General features: G+C 41.4%; 1 protein-coding gene across 1 annotated transcript in view; it reads right to left on the bottom strand.

Annotated features, from left to right (window-relative positions):
• LOC135088882 (uncharacterized) overlaps nucleotides 1-17,500 on the bottom strand; it is a 135,216-nt gene that overhangs the window by 115,258 nt on the left and 2,458 nt on the right. Inside the window, exons 2-3 of the mRNA XM_063983944.1 lie at nucleotides 16,983-17,129; nucleotides 529-733 (exon numbers count right to left, since the gene is read on the bottom strand). Of these exons, the coding sequence (XP_063840014.1) occupies nucleotides 529-733; nucleotides 16,983-17,129 (352 nt within the window). The remainder of the gene's footprint in view (nucleotides 1-528; nucleotides 734-16,982; nucleotides 17,130-17,500) is intronic.

The raw sequence follows: 17,500 nt of genomic DNA, 5'->3' as shown, positions 1-17,500 counted from the left end.
GTATGACGTATGTCAGCCTGTGTGTGTGTGTGTGTGTGTGTGTGTGTGTGTGTGTGTGTTTGTGTGTGTGTGTGTGTGTGTGTGTGTGTGTGTGTGTGTGTGTGTGTGTGTGTGTGTGTGTGTGTGTGTGTGTGTGTGTGTGTGTGTGTGTGTGTGTGTGTGCGTGCGTGCGTGTGTACGTTTGTCTGTCTGTTCGTGTGTGTGTGTGTGTGTGTGTGTGTGTGTGTGTGTGTGAAGGATTTCCCGTCTCCCCTCCTCCAGTGAGCCTCATCGAAGCTCGCAACACAGCCCCATAAAAGCCTCTCCGAGACGAGTGGCTGTCAAACACTCGCGTCTCCTTGGGCTAATGTGGAGGATCTTGCCACGTTCAGGCAGCGATGCTCATGTTTGCCTTATGATGTCCCGTGGAAAACTTTCTGATCGACACAACAAACTTTACTGGCTTATTTTTTCCTTGCTGGGATCGGGAAGAAGAGACGGAGGATGATACAGCGTACACGGTAAAAGAAGATGTTATGAGACACTTACCGTATGCTGGAGGTTGCGGGGTAGTGGAGGTGGTGGTGGAGGTGACGGTGTGGTAGTGTGGGAGGGGGAGGCGGTGCGGAGTCACAACATTCCCGATCAGGTAACTCGCTTCCTGATCCGCGTCCCGCCTGCAGAAGGAGCAGCACCACTGCCAAGACCATCCCCGCTCCTCGCTGGGACTGCCTTGGGAGAGTGTGGGTCTTGGCTGCCATGCTCACGCGTTGGGGTCGTTGCTCTTCCCCCGAGATGCGCCTACTCTCTCGAGGCCGCCTTACTTCTGAAGGTGTCGTGCTCAGACTTATCAACTAGCCTGACTGGCACCATCACCCCACCTCGCCGATAAGAAGTGCTGCGTGCTCTCTCTCGGTTCACTGTAAGAATGATATGAAGTTGGCTCCGTATGAACTGTCGGGCGTCGGCGGCCGAAAGCGCCTCCTTCCAAAAAATATGAGCGGCCTGGCCAAGGGAAAGAGTTTTAGCATAAATAACTTCAGTGAAAACTTGTCTGCGCGAATTTTTCAAAACTTTTCGGACAAGGTAGCGTCTCTGAGTGAAGAACCTGAATTTTCCCCACTCTTGCAAGTAGTTCTGTGACGTTACCTGAAAAAAAATGTATATATTAGCTAGTATGGAAGGGCGGTTTGGGAGAAGGTCCACCAGTTTACAGCCACGGTGGGCGGGAGGACGCACCAGCTAAAATATTGCGCACAAATTTTCCGGAATATATCTAAAAATTATTACTTTTACGACGCCTCCAGATCTTGCCGTGACGCGGCCCTCTCCGCACTTCCTTGGCCGGTGGGTTTTTCCTTCTTTTAATCTCGAGGTAAGATGACTTTATTCATAAGGTCACCGTAGAGTTGAGCTGAGCGGCGCACTCCTCCCCAAGGGGTGGACTGGAAGGGAGGGAGTCAGTCTAAAAGTTAGGACGGTGCTCAGTCTTCATATAATTGTGTCAGTCTGATCGGCTGTCAATCAGAGTCAATCAGAGTCGCGCGAGACTCCTTCACAGTATCCCTCGCAAGGTTCTCAACTACAGTCGGTGCACATCACAAACGGAACGCCGCCAATCAATAATATACCGAAACTGGAGCATGGGAGCGAGACTCTAACTTTTGGGCGGCAGAAGGGAGGCGCGAGGCGGGCGTGCACCGGTGTCCTGGGGAACAGTATCGACTGGTAGTAATCGTTACGGCTCGGACCATCGATACTTCACTCAGGTCATCGGTAACTTGGCGAAAAGTCCTGTGCGTAAGCGAACGTCCTTCCTACCTCACGTCTCAACGGTGACTGCCAGCACCTCGGCGGCCCCACCCGACCCAACCTGTCGTACTCCTCCTCACACCTGCGTCCAGGGGGCGTGGTGGGCAACGGGCCAGGGGTGTGGCGGGCAGGGGTGTGGTCAGGGGGGCGGTGGAGATGTGGAGAGGTAGGTGCGGCCGGGAGCGGGAGGGAGTGGCGGGTACAAGGCGGGGCGGGGCGGAGGGGGAGACGCGGCAGTGGGTTAGGAAGTAAAGCCGAGTGTTCCAGAGAGGAAGAAGGTCGTCCGGAGGGGCATGATGGCTGGTGGCGGCCGGCGAGGACCGGGAAAACGACGACGACTGAGAGAGAGAGAGAGAGAGAGAGAGAGAGAGAGAGAGAGAGAGAGAGAGAGAGAGAGAGAGAGAGAGAGAGAGAGAGAGAGAGATGCAGAGTTGATATAAAATCGTGAAGAAACATACTTAAGGAGAACAAAAAGACATACTGTATAGCTAATGCGATAATGTCTACACAGTACGCAGAAATCTCCAACAGTATACGTAAATGCAATAGGCCCCAAACATAATAAGGGTAACTAGGCAGCAAGAAAAATACCTTGTGAAAATTACTGGCGGTGTGGGACTGTAAGACTAGGAAGAGCCAGGGCGGAAGTGACTTGAGCAGGAGGAGGAGGAGGAGGAGGAGGAGGAGGAGGAGGAGGAGGAGGAGGAGGAGGAGGAGGAAGAGGAGGAGGAGGAGGAGGAGAAAGGAGAAGACGATGAGTTCGAAGGAAGGAGCAGCTAAAGAGAGGAGAGAAGAGAGAGTGAGAGATTGGTGGAGAGAGGGAGAGGAAAGAGGAAGAGGAATAAGGCGTCACCAAGGTCGTACATGGCGGCAGAAGAAGAAAGAGTATGACACGAAGGAGAGGAAAGACATGAGGCGGGAAGGATTATGGAAGAGGAAGAGGACGAGAAGGAGGAGACAGTGGAGAAAGAAGATAAAGAGTGGCGATAGCAAGATGGGAGATTGGGTACGAGAGGAGAGGAGGAGGTGGAGCTGGAGGAGGAGGAGGAAGAGGAGGAGGCGGAAGTAGGAAGCGAAGGAGAAGGGGAAGGAGAACGAAGAATGGCTTAAACCTTATTGCGGAGTGACTTTCTTGAGGAGGTGAAGGTTGTCACTCTCCCTGGAGGAAAGGGAGAGGCGAGATGAGGGAGTGAGCAGAGAGAGAGAGAGAGAGAGAGAGAGAGAGAGAGAGAGAGAGAGAGAGAGAGAGAGAGAGAGAGAGAGAGAGGTAGCGAAGGTGTGTGAGCCATGTCAGCTGGGCCAGAGAGTGCTGAAGAAGTTGAGAGAGTTTAGCTGAGTGTGCAGATGAAGTTTAACTCTGAGTGATCTTGTGGTCTAAGAGTGGAGAGAGCTGGACTGACTGGAGGTGAGAATGTGTGTATATCGCTGACAGGGACTGGAAATGAGAAGCTGGGGATTTGGTAAACAACTCGAGCTAAGTGGGTGGAGTAAGAAGAGGGGTTGAGGTGCGGGAAAAGGATACTATGGGAAGGAGGGGTAAGTAAGTGGCGGAAAGTTATAACGTGATGTGAATGCTGCAGATGGAAAAGGGAGGTGAAAGTCAACAAATTGGCTCCCTTCCGAGTGCGCAGAGAAATGGAAAGGGAAATGGATGAAAACTATTTGCAAGACAGCTCATTTGTTGTATATATATATATATATATATATATATATATATATATATATATATATATATATATATATATATATATATATATATATATATATATATATATATATAAAAACGTGTGAATACTTTGAATTTTATAAATTGGTGGAAAACAGCACATACAGGCACACACACACACACACACACACACACACACACACACACACACACACACACACACACACACACACACACACACACACACACAAAGTAAATAAAAGAAAAAGACAAAGGAAAAACAAAAGGAAACGCATTCAAAACACGCGTCCTCACAAAAAAGAAAAAAGAAAACAATAAAACTGTGGGTAAGCAAAATTGATAAGCAGCGAAGTGAAATAAAATTCAAATCTCCCTCACAAAACCACATCACAAACACAAACCAGAAAAACAAGCGGGAATTAGATCACGTGGTTGCGTCACTGAGGGTGGAACGCCGGGCAAGGTTTGTGCTGTCTCATCTTGCAACACTAAACCTCCAGCGCGAGACACTAACGCGCTACTCAGGGATCTTGCAGCGCTTGTGTGTGTTGGTGGGGTGAGATAGTGGCGTCTCCATGTGCTCCCGCCCTGATGGAGTGGCGCCCTCGTGCTGTTGTGCCAGAATGATGGTGCTATTCTGCATGTGTGTCGGCCTAACGGTGTTGCTGCGGCGTGTGTTGGATTAGCGACGTTTGGGTGTTTCCTGGGGTGTGTCTCTGTCTCTGTGCGTCTGTCGTCTTGTTTGTTCTTGTTGTGTTTGTCGCGAGGAAAGGTAACAGTGTAGTGCGGTGTGGCGCGGCTCGCTGCTCGGTGCGAATCAGAATGTTGTTGTATTCACTGCACTGGTGAGATGTCGATACAGAGACAAATCATGACGCGTTCTATTATACAAGGCTCTGTGGTCGAGTAACTTATGTGAGAGAGAGAGAGAGAGAGAGAGAGAGAGAGAGAGAGAGAGAGAGAGAGAGAGAGAGAGAGAGAGAGAGAGAGAGAGAGAGAGAGAGAGAGAGTTGATAAGGCGACGAAGATGGAAAGAATGACATTAACAGGTAGACGAACTCATAAGAAAATATATAATATAGAGATGAGAGAGAGAGAGAGAGAGAGAGAGAGAGAGAGAGAGAGAGAGAGAGAGAGAGAGAGAGAGAGAGAGAGAGAGAGAGAGAGAGAGAGAGAGAGAGAGAGAGAGAGAGAGAGAGAGAGAGAGAGAGAGAGAGAGAGAGAGAGTCATAAGATTAAGGCGAAGTATGCATAGAACCGTTCAGGCAGGAAGGAAAAGACGGTCGGTGCGCTAAGAAGAGAACATCACACGGCTAATCCCCGAGGGAACAAAAGGAAGGAATTCCAGAATAACCTTTGTAAGACAATAATAAAAGTGACAAACTTGTTCAGGAATCACAGCGTGGCTCCGTCAGCTTAGCGAGGCAGCCAGGCGCCGGCAGCAGCAGGGCGCGGCCGAGTGGGGGGATGTCACCCCTGCCGGTGAGGGAGGTGTTCAGTGGGGCGCTGCCGCCGCGTGATGGCGCACTGCTAGGGTGTCCTGGCGGGACGGCGTGAGAGGCGAGGCTGGGAAGGCCGAAGAGAGGGAAGGACGAGGGGAGGAGAGAGGGAATAGTAGTGGTTTTTCAGAGCGTTCTACTTTCTTTTTGATTTGGTTCTCAATACTTTATAATGACTCGCTGGAGAGACGTCGAGAGTTTTTAACACAACACACCACTCATTGTGTGAAATTAACGAGGTTTTCATTCCTTTTAATAAAGATGTGAGGAAGGAATCATGATTACTCGAAAAAAAGTACCAGAAGCGTGCACTGAGGAATAGCAAACAATGATGGTTGAAAAAGAGTAAAATGATGGTAAAATATAAACTTATAGTTGTTGTGGAACGTAACGTGAAAAAGGTTCGTTTAAACTTGCGTGTAGGGACTTGTGCTAACTTTGAATATGCTAATGCAACAAAGTCACGGGGAAAGGAATTTAAGAATATTTCAGTTTTCAAAAAGGCGGTACGAAAAACGAACATGTTTTCTAAATTGAAACAGGAATGTAGAGACAGTTGAATGGATAGTGATATAACAAGGAAGTCAAATATACAGTGCTTTCTTTTTACCAGATTTATTTTCGTATTCCGTGGTGAGCTTCCTGTCTAGAAACACATAACTCTTGTAGCACATGTAGCTTACGAGAAAAGAAGACATGCGTGTTTCAATGAAGGAAAGACGAGAGAAAACACCATCCAGCTTTACTTAAAACTGAAGATGAAGGAACAATGAAGTAAACACTCATCGATTCCTTTAGCTTTGTCTTCAGATATTTTTTCTGCCTTAGCTTTCCTGTCCTGGATTATTTGGTATCCCCTTCATCTACTTTTCTCTCCTCTCTCTCCTTCTCTGCTCTACACTTTCTTCAGCGGCTTTCCCCAACCCTTCGTCTCTTTTTCCAACCTCTCGTTGTAATTGCTCATTGCTTAGAATCTCTACTATTTAGTCCTTTTCCTTCCTCTCTTATCCTTTGCTCCTTGCTTTCCCTTTCTGTACCTGCTCTCATCAAGCGCCTTGCCTCCGCCTCTCCTCTGCTCTAATTCACATCTCATTCTCTCTCTCTCTCTCTCTCTCTCTCTCTCTCTCTCTCTCTCTCTCTCTCTCTCTCTCTCTCTCTCTCTCTCTCTCTCTCTCTCTCTCTCTCTCTCTCTCTCTCTCATTTCATCTCTCACATTTCTCCCTGGATTTGAGTGATGTAAAAAATCCTTTGCAAATAAGTGGTCCTTTTTGGAGATGATCTTTAGTGTTGGCATTTAAAATACTGAATATTATTTTACAGCAATTGGCACACTCTCAAAAAGTTTTATTATTTTTCGGTGGGAACACTGTACTTTCATCACACCCTTCCTGTAACCAACATGTTTTTATGTATGAACAAATATCATATCTAAATACATCAAATGCTGCTTTTCAACGTTTTATAGTACATTTTAGTACCATTATAGAGTTTGTGTTTTTTCTCTCACATACATTTCCTTCTCTTTCCAGGTAAGTGTTCATACCTGACAAATAACTTTGAGAGGTATGAAGTTTAGGTAAGATCAATAACAATATCTATGACGAGAGGTAGATAGTGTTAAACATTCGTCGAATAACCTAATTTCCACAATATTTAGCGTTTTCCCTTAATCTTAAATCCTGTGACCATGTGAAAATCTGGAAGGTGTCAGGTCTTGTTAGGAGACTCCGCAGATCAGAAGACTTAAGATTGAGAGAAACCTAAAAAGGTGGAAGGCAGAGCCAGGTTAATTTGCTGGTGGCTGTGACTGGACGTACCTTGATTGTTCTCAGTAGCGAGGTCACACAGGTGCTAGGTGTGAATTTCTGAATTAGCTGAGGATTACTGTTATGTCCTGCTTTCATTGTTTTTTATACTTGTCTTATGTTTAGCTTCCCTGGGCCGTCCTTTCGTGACATTTCAAAATCAGCAGCTTGAGGACAAAATTCTCTTTATTAAATGATTACAAATTGTACAAAAGTTATTTCTTGCTTACGCGCACTCACCACACTCTCTAAGAAAAAAATAGAGTAAAGTAAAAAAAAAAAAATGAGTAGGACTAATAAACTAGCGGGGTGAGAAAATAACAGGAAAGACTGAAGATAAATGAAGGAAAGGAGGTGAGAGGGTGATGCAGGGTGGGACATGGACAAGGAGTGGTAGGTGGGTGAGGGAGGATGGAGGAAGGGAGAGGGAAGAGGAAGATTGTCAAGAGGAGTGGGGAAGGACAGGGGGAGGAGGAAAGGCCGGGAGATTGGTCAGGGTATCTGCACTTGACCTCACACCTAAATGAAAGACAAATATTTGCTGTAGATCATGAGACCCGGAAGAGATTTAACAGTTGGCAGAGAAACGAGAGTGAGGAAGGGAAAGAAAGAATGAGTGTTAGACAGACAGAGAGTAGGTAGTAGAAAGATAGACAGACAGATAGATATTTGCAAATAAATAGATAGATTCAGAGAGAGAGAGAGAGAGAGAGAGAGAGAGAGAGAGAGAGAGAGAGAGAGAGAGAGAGAGAGAGAGAGAGAGAGAGAGACAGATACTACGAGACTCACTGGTCAATAAAGAGAAGTTCTGAAGATCCCTACTACTACTACCACTACTACTACTACTACTACTACTACTACTACTACTACTACTACTACTACTACTACTACTACTACTACTACTACTACTACTACTACTACTAAACGTGTGAAACAACAGGATAGTAAGAGCAAACCTCTGTCAATGCTTATTATTACTATGTACCTGGACGAGAGAGAGAGAGAGAGAGAGAGAGAGAGAGAGAGAGAGAGAGAGAGAGAGAGAGAGAGAGAGAGAGAGAGAGAGAGAGAGAGAGAGAGAGAGACGGAGGAACAGACTGGCATGTAAACAGAAGTACTCAACGAGACGGACACACAAACAGTTAGACAGTGCGAATGACAGACAGATTAACTTAGAGAGAACGTGAGGGAAGCTCCGTTGCCAACTCAAATGGATTAACTGAATGGCTAATCAGATTAAACTCGTCTTCATTTCGGGAGGCTTGACTTGAGCCGACAATGATCAGAGTTGACTAAACACACCCAAGGATAAACGAGAGAGTGGCGCTAATTAATCTCGTGTACTGACAGTAAGAAACTACCGGATGTCGATGTCTTGGTGAGAGAGAGAGAGAGAGAGAGAGAGAGAGAGAGAGAGAGAGAGAGAGAGAGAGAGAGAGAGAGAGAGAGAGCAATAGTAGTAGTAGTAGTAGTAGTAGTAGTAGTAGTAGTAGAAGTAGCAGGAGGTGTAGTAGTAGTAGTAGTAGTAGTAGGAGGAGGAGGAGGTATAGTAGTAGTAGTAATAGTAGTAGTAGTAGTAGTAGTAGTAGTAACAGGAATAGCAGGAAGAAGTACCATGATAATAACCAAATAAAAAAAAGGTAGAAAGACAAAAATATATAAAGAACACAATATGTTAACACGAAAACTCATTCCCTCCATGTAGCAAAAAAAAAAAAAAAAGAGAAAAGAGAAGGAAAAGTCAAAATCGTTAATCATCTGTCACGACAAATACAAAACAAAACTAAAACGAAACGAGTAAAAAAAAAAAATAAATAAATAAAAGTAAATCCATAAGAAAATATTTACACCTTTACTTCATAACAAAAAGCTCAGAAAAACACCACCCACACACCCACACACCCACAACAACAACAACAAAAAAAAAAAATCTTTCGTCATTAAAAGAAAGAGAAATAAATGAATAAAAGCGACCCCAAAATTAATGTATATAAAAAGATCACATCCCTAAAAAAAAAAAAAGGAAAAAATGGAAAAATCATATGCTGAAAAACGCAACTCTTCACTAAAAATTTCTGTTAACTTTATGAGCAGGAGGCGTCAGCAGGCAGCCGTTCCTCTCTCTGGCTTACACACAGTAATTTCCGGTTTTCCTAAGGTTTTCTTTCTTAAACAGCGTCACAGTGGCTCCCCGGCAGGCTATTTTCCTCTCCCTCTTTCTCCCTCTCTCCCTACCTCCTTTTGTCCCTCCTCCCTTCCTGTTGAATGCTCCGTTTTTTCTCCTCCCTCCTTCCTTCCTCCGTCTCCCCCTCATTCCCTCACTTCCTTGCTGCCACGCACTTTTTCTTCTTTCATCTTTGCGATCCTTCTCTCTCTCTCTCTCTCTCTCTCTCTCTCTCTCTCTCTCTCTCTCTCTCTCTCTCTCTCTCTGATCATAGTGTTGGGATAATTCTTAATATTAAGCAATAATGATCATCAAAATATTTTACATTTTATTTGGAAACATTGTATACTTGTAGAGAGAGAGAGAGAGAGAGAGAGAGAGAGAGAGAGAGAGAGAGAGAGAGAGAGAGAGAGAGAGAGAGAGAGAGAGAGAGAGAGGGATAATTAAAGAGGTTAAACAAGAATATGTTAATTAAGTTTGCTATTTATCAGTGTTACATTATAGAAAGAGGTCAGGTTTAAAAATAGACGGTATAATACCACACTTAACCTGGAAAGACTCCTGGGAAATTCCTACTTGGTTATTAGAAAAAAATGTATCAAGAGAAAACTATCGATAGAAAATAAGACTCTTTCTATCGCATGATGCTTAAAGACAAATCGGATTAACCTACAATACCACGAGTTGGATTCCTTGTAAATCTCTACTTAAAAAAAATAAATAAATAAAAAAAAAACTCTTCGATTGCGTCTAGGATAAAATTCCATCGTCAGCTTCCAACAAAATGAATACTACTACTATTAGTTCATCAGGCATTATAATAACACAGTACGCCTACTGTTCCAATTACCATCACACTGTATTAGTTAAATTGATGAATACCTGTGTATAAATTTTAATGACCAACCCAACAGCTGTATCCTATAATTACCGTACCTATAATAGCTGAGCAGCATATGACGTAATTAGGACATAAAGGGTAAGGGGAACTCCATAATTTGATAAAGGAATTTCACTTGCCTAATATGACGTGATAATTGTTAAGCTAATCAGTCTGTCGCTACCTGGACATGGCAAAGGACAGGTGAGCCGGGACGCCGCGTTAAGGAGGAAGAGGAAGGGAAGAGAGGAAGAGGACGTGGGAAAGTGAAAGGTTAAGGGAGGCATAGAAAATAAGACGCATTGAAGGAAAGAACAGCGAGAAAGAGGAAAGAGACATCTCATGAAGAAGAAAGAGAGAAGTAAGAGAGGAAAAGGAAGGAGTGAAGAGATAAGAGAGTTATGAATAAATTAAGATACATTGAAGAAAAGGACAGAGAGGAAGGAAAAAAGGAAGGAAAGAAAGAAAGAAAAGAAGTTAAGGGGTAATGAAGACATGAAAAATGGAGCGTGGAAGGGTGAAAGAGAAAGATAAAAGGAAAAATAACAGAAGGCAGAGAAATATAGGGGAATGAGGAAGAGAAGAAAAGGGATAGGAAAGGTATGGAAAGAGAGAAAAAATGGAAGGGAGCGAGAACAAAGTGGTAATACAATAAGAAAAGCACGAGGAAGATAAATGGAGAGAAGGGAGGAAGGAAAAAAAAGTAAGTGAGGAAGGTATCGAAGAGGAGGAGTAAAGGAAAAAAAATGGAAAGGAGGAGGAGGGAAGGAAATGGAGAGAGTCGAGTAAGAGGAAGAAGAGGAAGCAGAGGAAAGCAAGGAAAGGGTTACAGAAGATATAAGACATGTAAGTAAAGAACAGTGAGACAGTAAGAAAATAGAAAAGAAAAAGAAAAAGACAAGACAGTGTGCGTGTAACCAGCAGTGATGTATTACTGTGGTTCACGTAGGTAAAGGAACATGAAACAAACAACCACGTGCTCGACAGGAAAAGACAAAGCTGCTTGAGTACATCCCATTACGGAGTGAAGCAACACAGCTCAAGTGTATTCTAACAATAAGGTGCAGGTGTTTTAATGAGAAATGCCTGGAGTGACGTGGAGGGCAGTGAATTAATTGTTTTACAAGGACAAGATAAAGGAAAAAAAAGTTACACAGACACACACACACACACACACAGAGAGAGAGAGAGAGAGAGAGAGAGAGAGAGAGAGAGAGAGAGAGAGAGAGAGAGAGAGAGAGAGAGAGAGAGAGAGAGAGAGAGAGAGAGAGAGAGTGTGTTTGTGTTTGGGTTGGGGACTAGCATGGCATTAATTCTGGATAAATAATGTATATGTAAAAAGCACATGCAAAGAAAACGTAAAAGGTCAGAAAATAAAACTGAAAAAAAAGGAAAAAAAATAAGTAGAACATAACAAGAAAGAAAGAAGGAAAGAAAGAAGGGAAAAAACAAAAAGAATGAAGAGTAAATATAATATACAGAAAGAGAAACAAAACAGTAAGAGAACGAGGAATAAAGAATGTGTAAGGAAGAAGAAGAGGAAGAGGAGGAGGAGGAGGAAAAAAAACAAAAACAAGAATACTAATAACAAGAGAATCAAGGATCGTGTGAGTTGGCGAGAAGGAAAAAGAAGAGGAACAGAGAGAAACAAGAAGGATAGTAATAAGAAAAGAAAAAGTCGTTTATGTAGGCAAGGAGGAGGACGAAGAAGAGAAAAAGAGAAAGAAGAAGATAGAAGAAGGAAGAGTAAAAAAAAAAAGGGAGAAGCAACGACGAGGAGGAGGAGGAGGAAGAAGAAGAAGAATAGAAGGAGGAGAAGGATGAAAAGGAGGAGGAAGAAGAGGACATGGAGGAGGAGGAGGAGGAGGAGGAGGAGGTGGAGGAGGAGGAGTCGTAGCAGCAGCATGGAGGGAGGTAAAAAGGAGGTTCCTGGCTTTATCATTAAGGAGAGGCCGGAAGCTTGTCGGAAATGAGATGTCTGAGCCAGGTTATGGAGCCTCCGTGATACTGTTTTAATGAGTGTCGCCTAACACACTTGGCGGCGCCTTTGTTTGTTCCCTATTTTGTACACCGGTTGTTATTATTATTATTTTTTTTTTGTTCGTAAATTGTGATGGTTTTATTATTTTTTTCTTCAGTTTGTGTTGATGTGATATTTTGTACTCAATTTTGTCCATGTTATTATTTATTTATTTTTTTTGTTGTAAGTTGTAATGGTTTTATTTTGTTTATTTATTTTTTTGTTACTGTTGATGTGATTTCTTTACTTATATTTTCCTTGTTATATTGTTGTTTTTTTGTGTGTTTGTGTTTATTAACTTTATTTCCTTATTTCTGTGTTTTTCCTTTTCTGTGTTATATGGTGAAGGTGATATTTTGCTACATAATTTTTCTTTTTGCCTGTTTTTTTTTTTCGCATTGTATATCTTTCTATGGTTCTTTTTTTTTTTTTTTATCCTTGTAAAGGGTGAGTCATTCTACTTTCTCTCCATTTCCTTGGCATAGTTGTGAATTTGTTTTGCTGTTATTTTGTTTAATGTTGTTTATCCTTTTATCACTTTCTTTTCTTTTTATTTGGTGTAGTGACTTTTTTTTACTCTCCTCTTGTGTAATGTTATTCATGACCCTTGCTCTCTTTTTCTTTTATCCTTATTATTATTATTATTATTATTATTATTATTATTATTATTATTATTATTTTTTATTTTTATTTTATTTTTTTTTTTTTACTCTTCCTGCACCCACTCGTCATTTATCTCTTTTTTCTCTCCATTTTCATCTCTTATAGTTTTTTTTGTTGTTGTTTGCGCTATTCTCTATTTTCTATCTATGTTTTTCTTGTACTTATCCTTCATTAGCTTTGTTTTTTTTTCCAGTGATTTCTCTTTCTTCGTGTGGCTGATATTTTTACTCACTGTGTTTTTGTTCACGATGTATTTTTCCTCTTTCTTCTGATTTCCTATGTTTTTTCTTGTTCTTTTACTGCGTCTCTTCTCCTTTCTTGCTTTACCTTTCCTTTCTCATATTTTCTTATATGTTTTTTTTTCACCTTTGTTGTTTGTCATTATTTCTATTTTCTCCGACGTTGTTTATATTCCTTAACTCCTCCTCCATCTCTCTTATTCTTTTCATTTTGATCCTATTTTTGTTTTCTCTCATATATATATATATATATATATATATATATATATATATATATATATATATATATATATATATATATATATATATATATATATATATATATATATATATATATATATATATATATATATATATATATATATATATATATATATATATATGTGTGTGTGTGTGTGTGTGTGTGTGTGTATATGTATGTATTTTTATTTTGCTTAATTTTAGTCAAGGTCGTCTTCGTTTTGCTCGTTTCCTTGTTTTTCACTTTTATATTCACCCCATTTTATATTGCCCCCTTTCCTTCGCTATTTATTTCTATTTTCACCTTTTCTCAGTCCATCCAATAGTGGCTGATGTTTATTTTTTTTCAATATTGCCTAAACATTAGCCTATTCCTTATTTTTTTTCTTTTTTGTTCACTGCAAATTATTCTATTGATTTCTACCAAAGTTTTATGAAATGGATAAAATTCGATATGTTAGCAAAGGTCTTGACAAGAATTTAATTAGTTCGGACGTCACCTCTTCACTCCTTGTTTGTAGACATCGACAGATTAATCCCAAGTTTTGCGAAAAAAAAAGAACTATGCTTTCACGTATTTTCACATCTTTCTCACTCTCATTTCCCACTCCCTTGTTTCCTGCCTCGTATGTTCCTCTAATGCTCTTTTAATTCCCTTCCCCTTTAATTGTCCATCTTTCTCTCTCCCTCTTCCTCTTACTCCTTTGTCCGGATGCCGATTCTTCCCGCAGCTCAATGAAACGAATACCTCTCGCTTTTAATTTAGGCCAAAGAGGAGGAGTCATTTCCATTCTTGAAGCATTTCTGTTGTGACGCCGTGATCTTATTTTCCTCATTACGCTGCAGTGGCTTCCTGGGGTTCCTTGTGGCCCCCTGTGATTTACTGTGGCTTCGTGTGGTTCCCTGTGGTTCCCTGTGGCTCCCTGTGTCTCCCTTTGGCTCCCTGTAGTTCCCCGTGTCTTTTTATACTGAACTGCATTTGGATCTCGAATTCCCTCTGTCCTCTTGCATTTTCGATCTGATACTTTCCTTGGGTTTTCTGTGATTTTGGGTGGTTTTCTGTAAGACTGAGTGATTCTCTTTAACTTTTCTGTGATTTTTGTATGTACTTTTCTGTGGTGCTACGTGCTTGTGTGCATCTGTATACATTCTTGTGGCTTCTTGGCCCGTATTCAAAAGCACTCTGCTCTCTCACCACAACTATTTTCCAAAGCCATAAAGATGATCTGCTAGATTCTCAAGAGTGTTTCTCCTGTCAGTGATACAGAAATCAAGTTGATTTGTCATTAAAACCGTCAAAACGCCCTTAAAAACCCGTGTAATTTCAACTAGAGCCTCTTAAAAGTGAAGATGCGGCGCGGAAGTGTTTCAGAATGTGGTCCTTTATGTGGTTTCATTTAATTTCTTTTCGGTAGTTTGTCTTATGTGTGATTTTATGGGAGATTCCAATTTCAGTGTCCTTTTCTGTTTCTGTGTTTTTTTCTTTTTGTCTTTGAATTTTATTTCACATATTTTTTGTAGTTATTTATGATTCACTGAGTTTCTTTGGTTTTCAGATCTCATTTCTTTAGTTCTTTATGATTTCCTGCTGTTTTCTGTGTTTTTTCATCATCATCGTCATCGTCATCATCATCATCATCATCAGCAGCAGCAGCAGCAGCAGCAGCAGCAGTAGCAGCAGCAGCAGCAGCAGCAGCACCACCACCACCACCACCACCACCACCACCACCACCACCACCACCACCACCACCACTTAAGAACTGCACTTCAGCACAAAAAAACTCTCACAATCTTTTCCAATCATTCGTGTCTGCTGCCCATTCATTCCAGGCCATCCCAGCAAAGATTCGTGAGTAATCTTTCAACGTCTCTTTTTTAAACATCCTATTGGTCTCTTGTGTCCGTCAGTGTGTCTCTCTGTGACGTGATTCTCTTCAAGTCTTTAACTTTTCATTTTTACCCAGAGGGAAATGTGTATAGAGATGAGACCGCTAACACATCTATCCCTTTATTCGCCATATGTATAGATTATTTAACGCGAACTGACGGATGTTCAAAATCCATTCTTGTCTTTAAATGATATATATACGTAAAAATAGATTCGTTGATTTTCTCTACCTATCCTTACTGTTGATTTTGTCTAGCTATCCATAAACCATTAATATTTTTCTCTTGCAATGGCAAACATGATAAAGTCTTGAAAGTGTTCAGTATTTAAAGTAAGAGAAGCTCAGGAAATGAAAAATAAGCAAGGTATAGGCAATTAACATTTTTTTTTCTTTTTTTTTTTCTTTTTCTTTCTTTTTTTTTTTTTTTTTTTTTGGTCAAAATATTTTCAGGTATGTGACATCAATGCTCAGAACAGTTGTATAGTGGGAGGTTTTGTGATTCTATGATTGCTGGCTGGCCATTTGATCCTGCTAATGTTGATGATTTATGTTAATACTGATTGTGTATGGTGTTGGGTGTCGTGACGCGTGATGTCACCTGATTATCAAAGATCCGACTTCCGGTAAGCCAACACCTGTCCTGTGCCTCGTGGTATGACAATTACTCTCTCTCTCTCTCTCTCTCTCTCTCTCTCTCTCTCTCTCTCTCTCTCTCTCTCTCTCTCTGCCTTTTCCCTAAGATGAAGTGTGGTATCTTTTCTTGTGAGTTTTATATTTGTATGTCTGTCTATTTATCTCTACATATTTTACATTTTTTTTTTTTTTGCATATTTGTGAGGCTTATTTTTCTTATTTATTCATCTATCTATTTATCTGCTTAGCTTTGTATCTGGTTATCTATCTGCGTGTGCGTCTGCTCTTTTATATTTATTTCTATCTATCTGTGTGTCGCTATTATTTACCAAGACATTCTACTCTTTCATTAGTATTTAGTACTTATTTATTGTGAACAGTTAATAATTTGCCTTTTTACCGAGAGGATTGAACTTTGAACACGAGAATCTCACTTGGCCGGAGAAGGCTTTATTGATTAATGAAAATAAATACAAACTGACCGATTCCTGCAGTTTACTCAGATGGATATATGCTAGATACATATATAATTATGTAGAATGTGAAAGTATCAGAAGATAAGTTAATAACGAACATTTGAATACGGAAAAATGCTGGAAGTAGAGACTCACAAATAAATATCAATTTGAAAAGGATAGCTATATTGATAGGCTTTTCTTTATCTCTTCCCCTTCAGCTCAGGTAGGATATTGTTTCCTGTTATGGAGTCTTAAATGGACGGCTTCCGCTTGTGGTGGCGCAAGCAGGTTTATTCTTTTATTTACTTGTATATGTGCTTGTGTGTATGTAGAGGCTCTTGCCACTCTCTTGAACTCCTTCATGCATTGATGGAAACAGCATTGATGGGAAGCATGTGGCTAGTATCAACCATCCCAGTACCAAATGACTGCAAACCATCAATATACGAGCTCACCATGTCCGAACGCCGACCAACTTTTAGAAATGTAAAAAAATAGAAGCAGAACTTAAAAAAAAGCCAAATTAAAAATACATGAATAAAATGACAATGAAAAAAAAATAAAGAAAGAAAATGTATAAATGACAAGAGTATGGATAGAAGTGAAGATGCATTCCTTACACGAATTTATTACGGGATTACTTCACCATCACTTTACCTATGATTGAATTCATTAGTGATCGCCACCACCACCACCACCACCACCACCACCACCACGGTCTCCCTCCGCTAAATTACAACCAGGGACTCAATATCTGAATGTCTGAAAATTTTCCACCCAAAACCAGTTCCCAGATATGTTTAAAATTTCAATTTCTACCATACCTTTACTTTCATGTGAGTGAGGAGAAAAGGGGAGGGAGAGGAGAACATGACATAGAGAAAAGCAAAGGGAGGGAAGAAAATGAAGAGGAGTAAGGGAGAAAATGATGAAGTGATGAGGATATAATCAGAGGCGTGCATGAGGGGGAGAGGAAAGAGAGAGTGAGAGTGAGAGAGGCATGTGATGGCAGACAGATGGAAGGGAGAGGGAGGCGGGGAAGAGGATGAGATGAAGTGGAAGTTGAGGCGGGAGTTCCATGTATATCTGGAGCTGAATTTGGGTAAGAGTAAAGTGGAGTGTTGAGGGCGAGTGTGGAGAGGTGGAGTGTGTTGAGGAGAGCTGGAGAGGGCATGGCAAGGAGAAGGTGGAGGGAGACATGGAGGTATGGACTGGAGGAGGCTGAGTATGAGGAAGAAAGGTAGAGAGAAGCATGAAGGTAAGGAGAGTGGGGAGAGAGAGAGATGATAAGTGGAGGGCTGTTAGTGGACGCTGGATAGAGAGTTGAAAGGATGGTGGAGGATCATATTGTGCAAGGGAAGGTGGAAGGGAGGAAGGTAGATGCATGTAGAGAGGGTGAAAACGGTGTGATAACTAAAGAAATGGTGGAAGAAAGTTTAGAAAGATGGAAAGGTGGAAGGGAGAGAGGTTAGTGTATGTAGGAGAGAGTGGAGAGAACGTGATATGGCTGAGATGGTGGAGGGGAGCTTGGA

Source organism: Scylla paramamosain, chromosome 32 (assembly GCF_035594125.1).
Source record: "Scylla paramamosain isolate STU-SP2022 chromosome 32, ASM3559412v1, whole genome shotgun sequence".
NCBI lineage: Eukaryota > Metazoa > Arthropoda > Malacostraca > Decapoda > Portunidae > Scylla > Scylla paramamosain.
The sequence above is the reverse complement of the archived record's forward strand: the minus strand, read 5'-3'. Positions and strand labels throughout refer to the sequence as shown.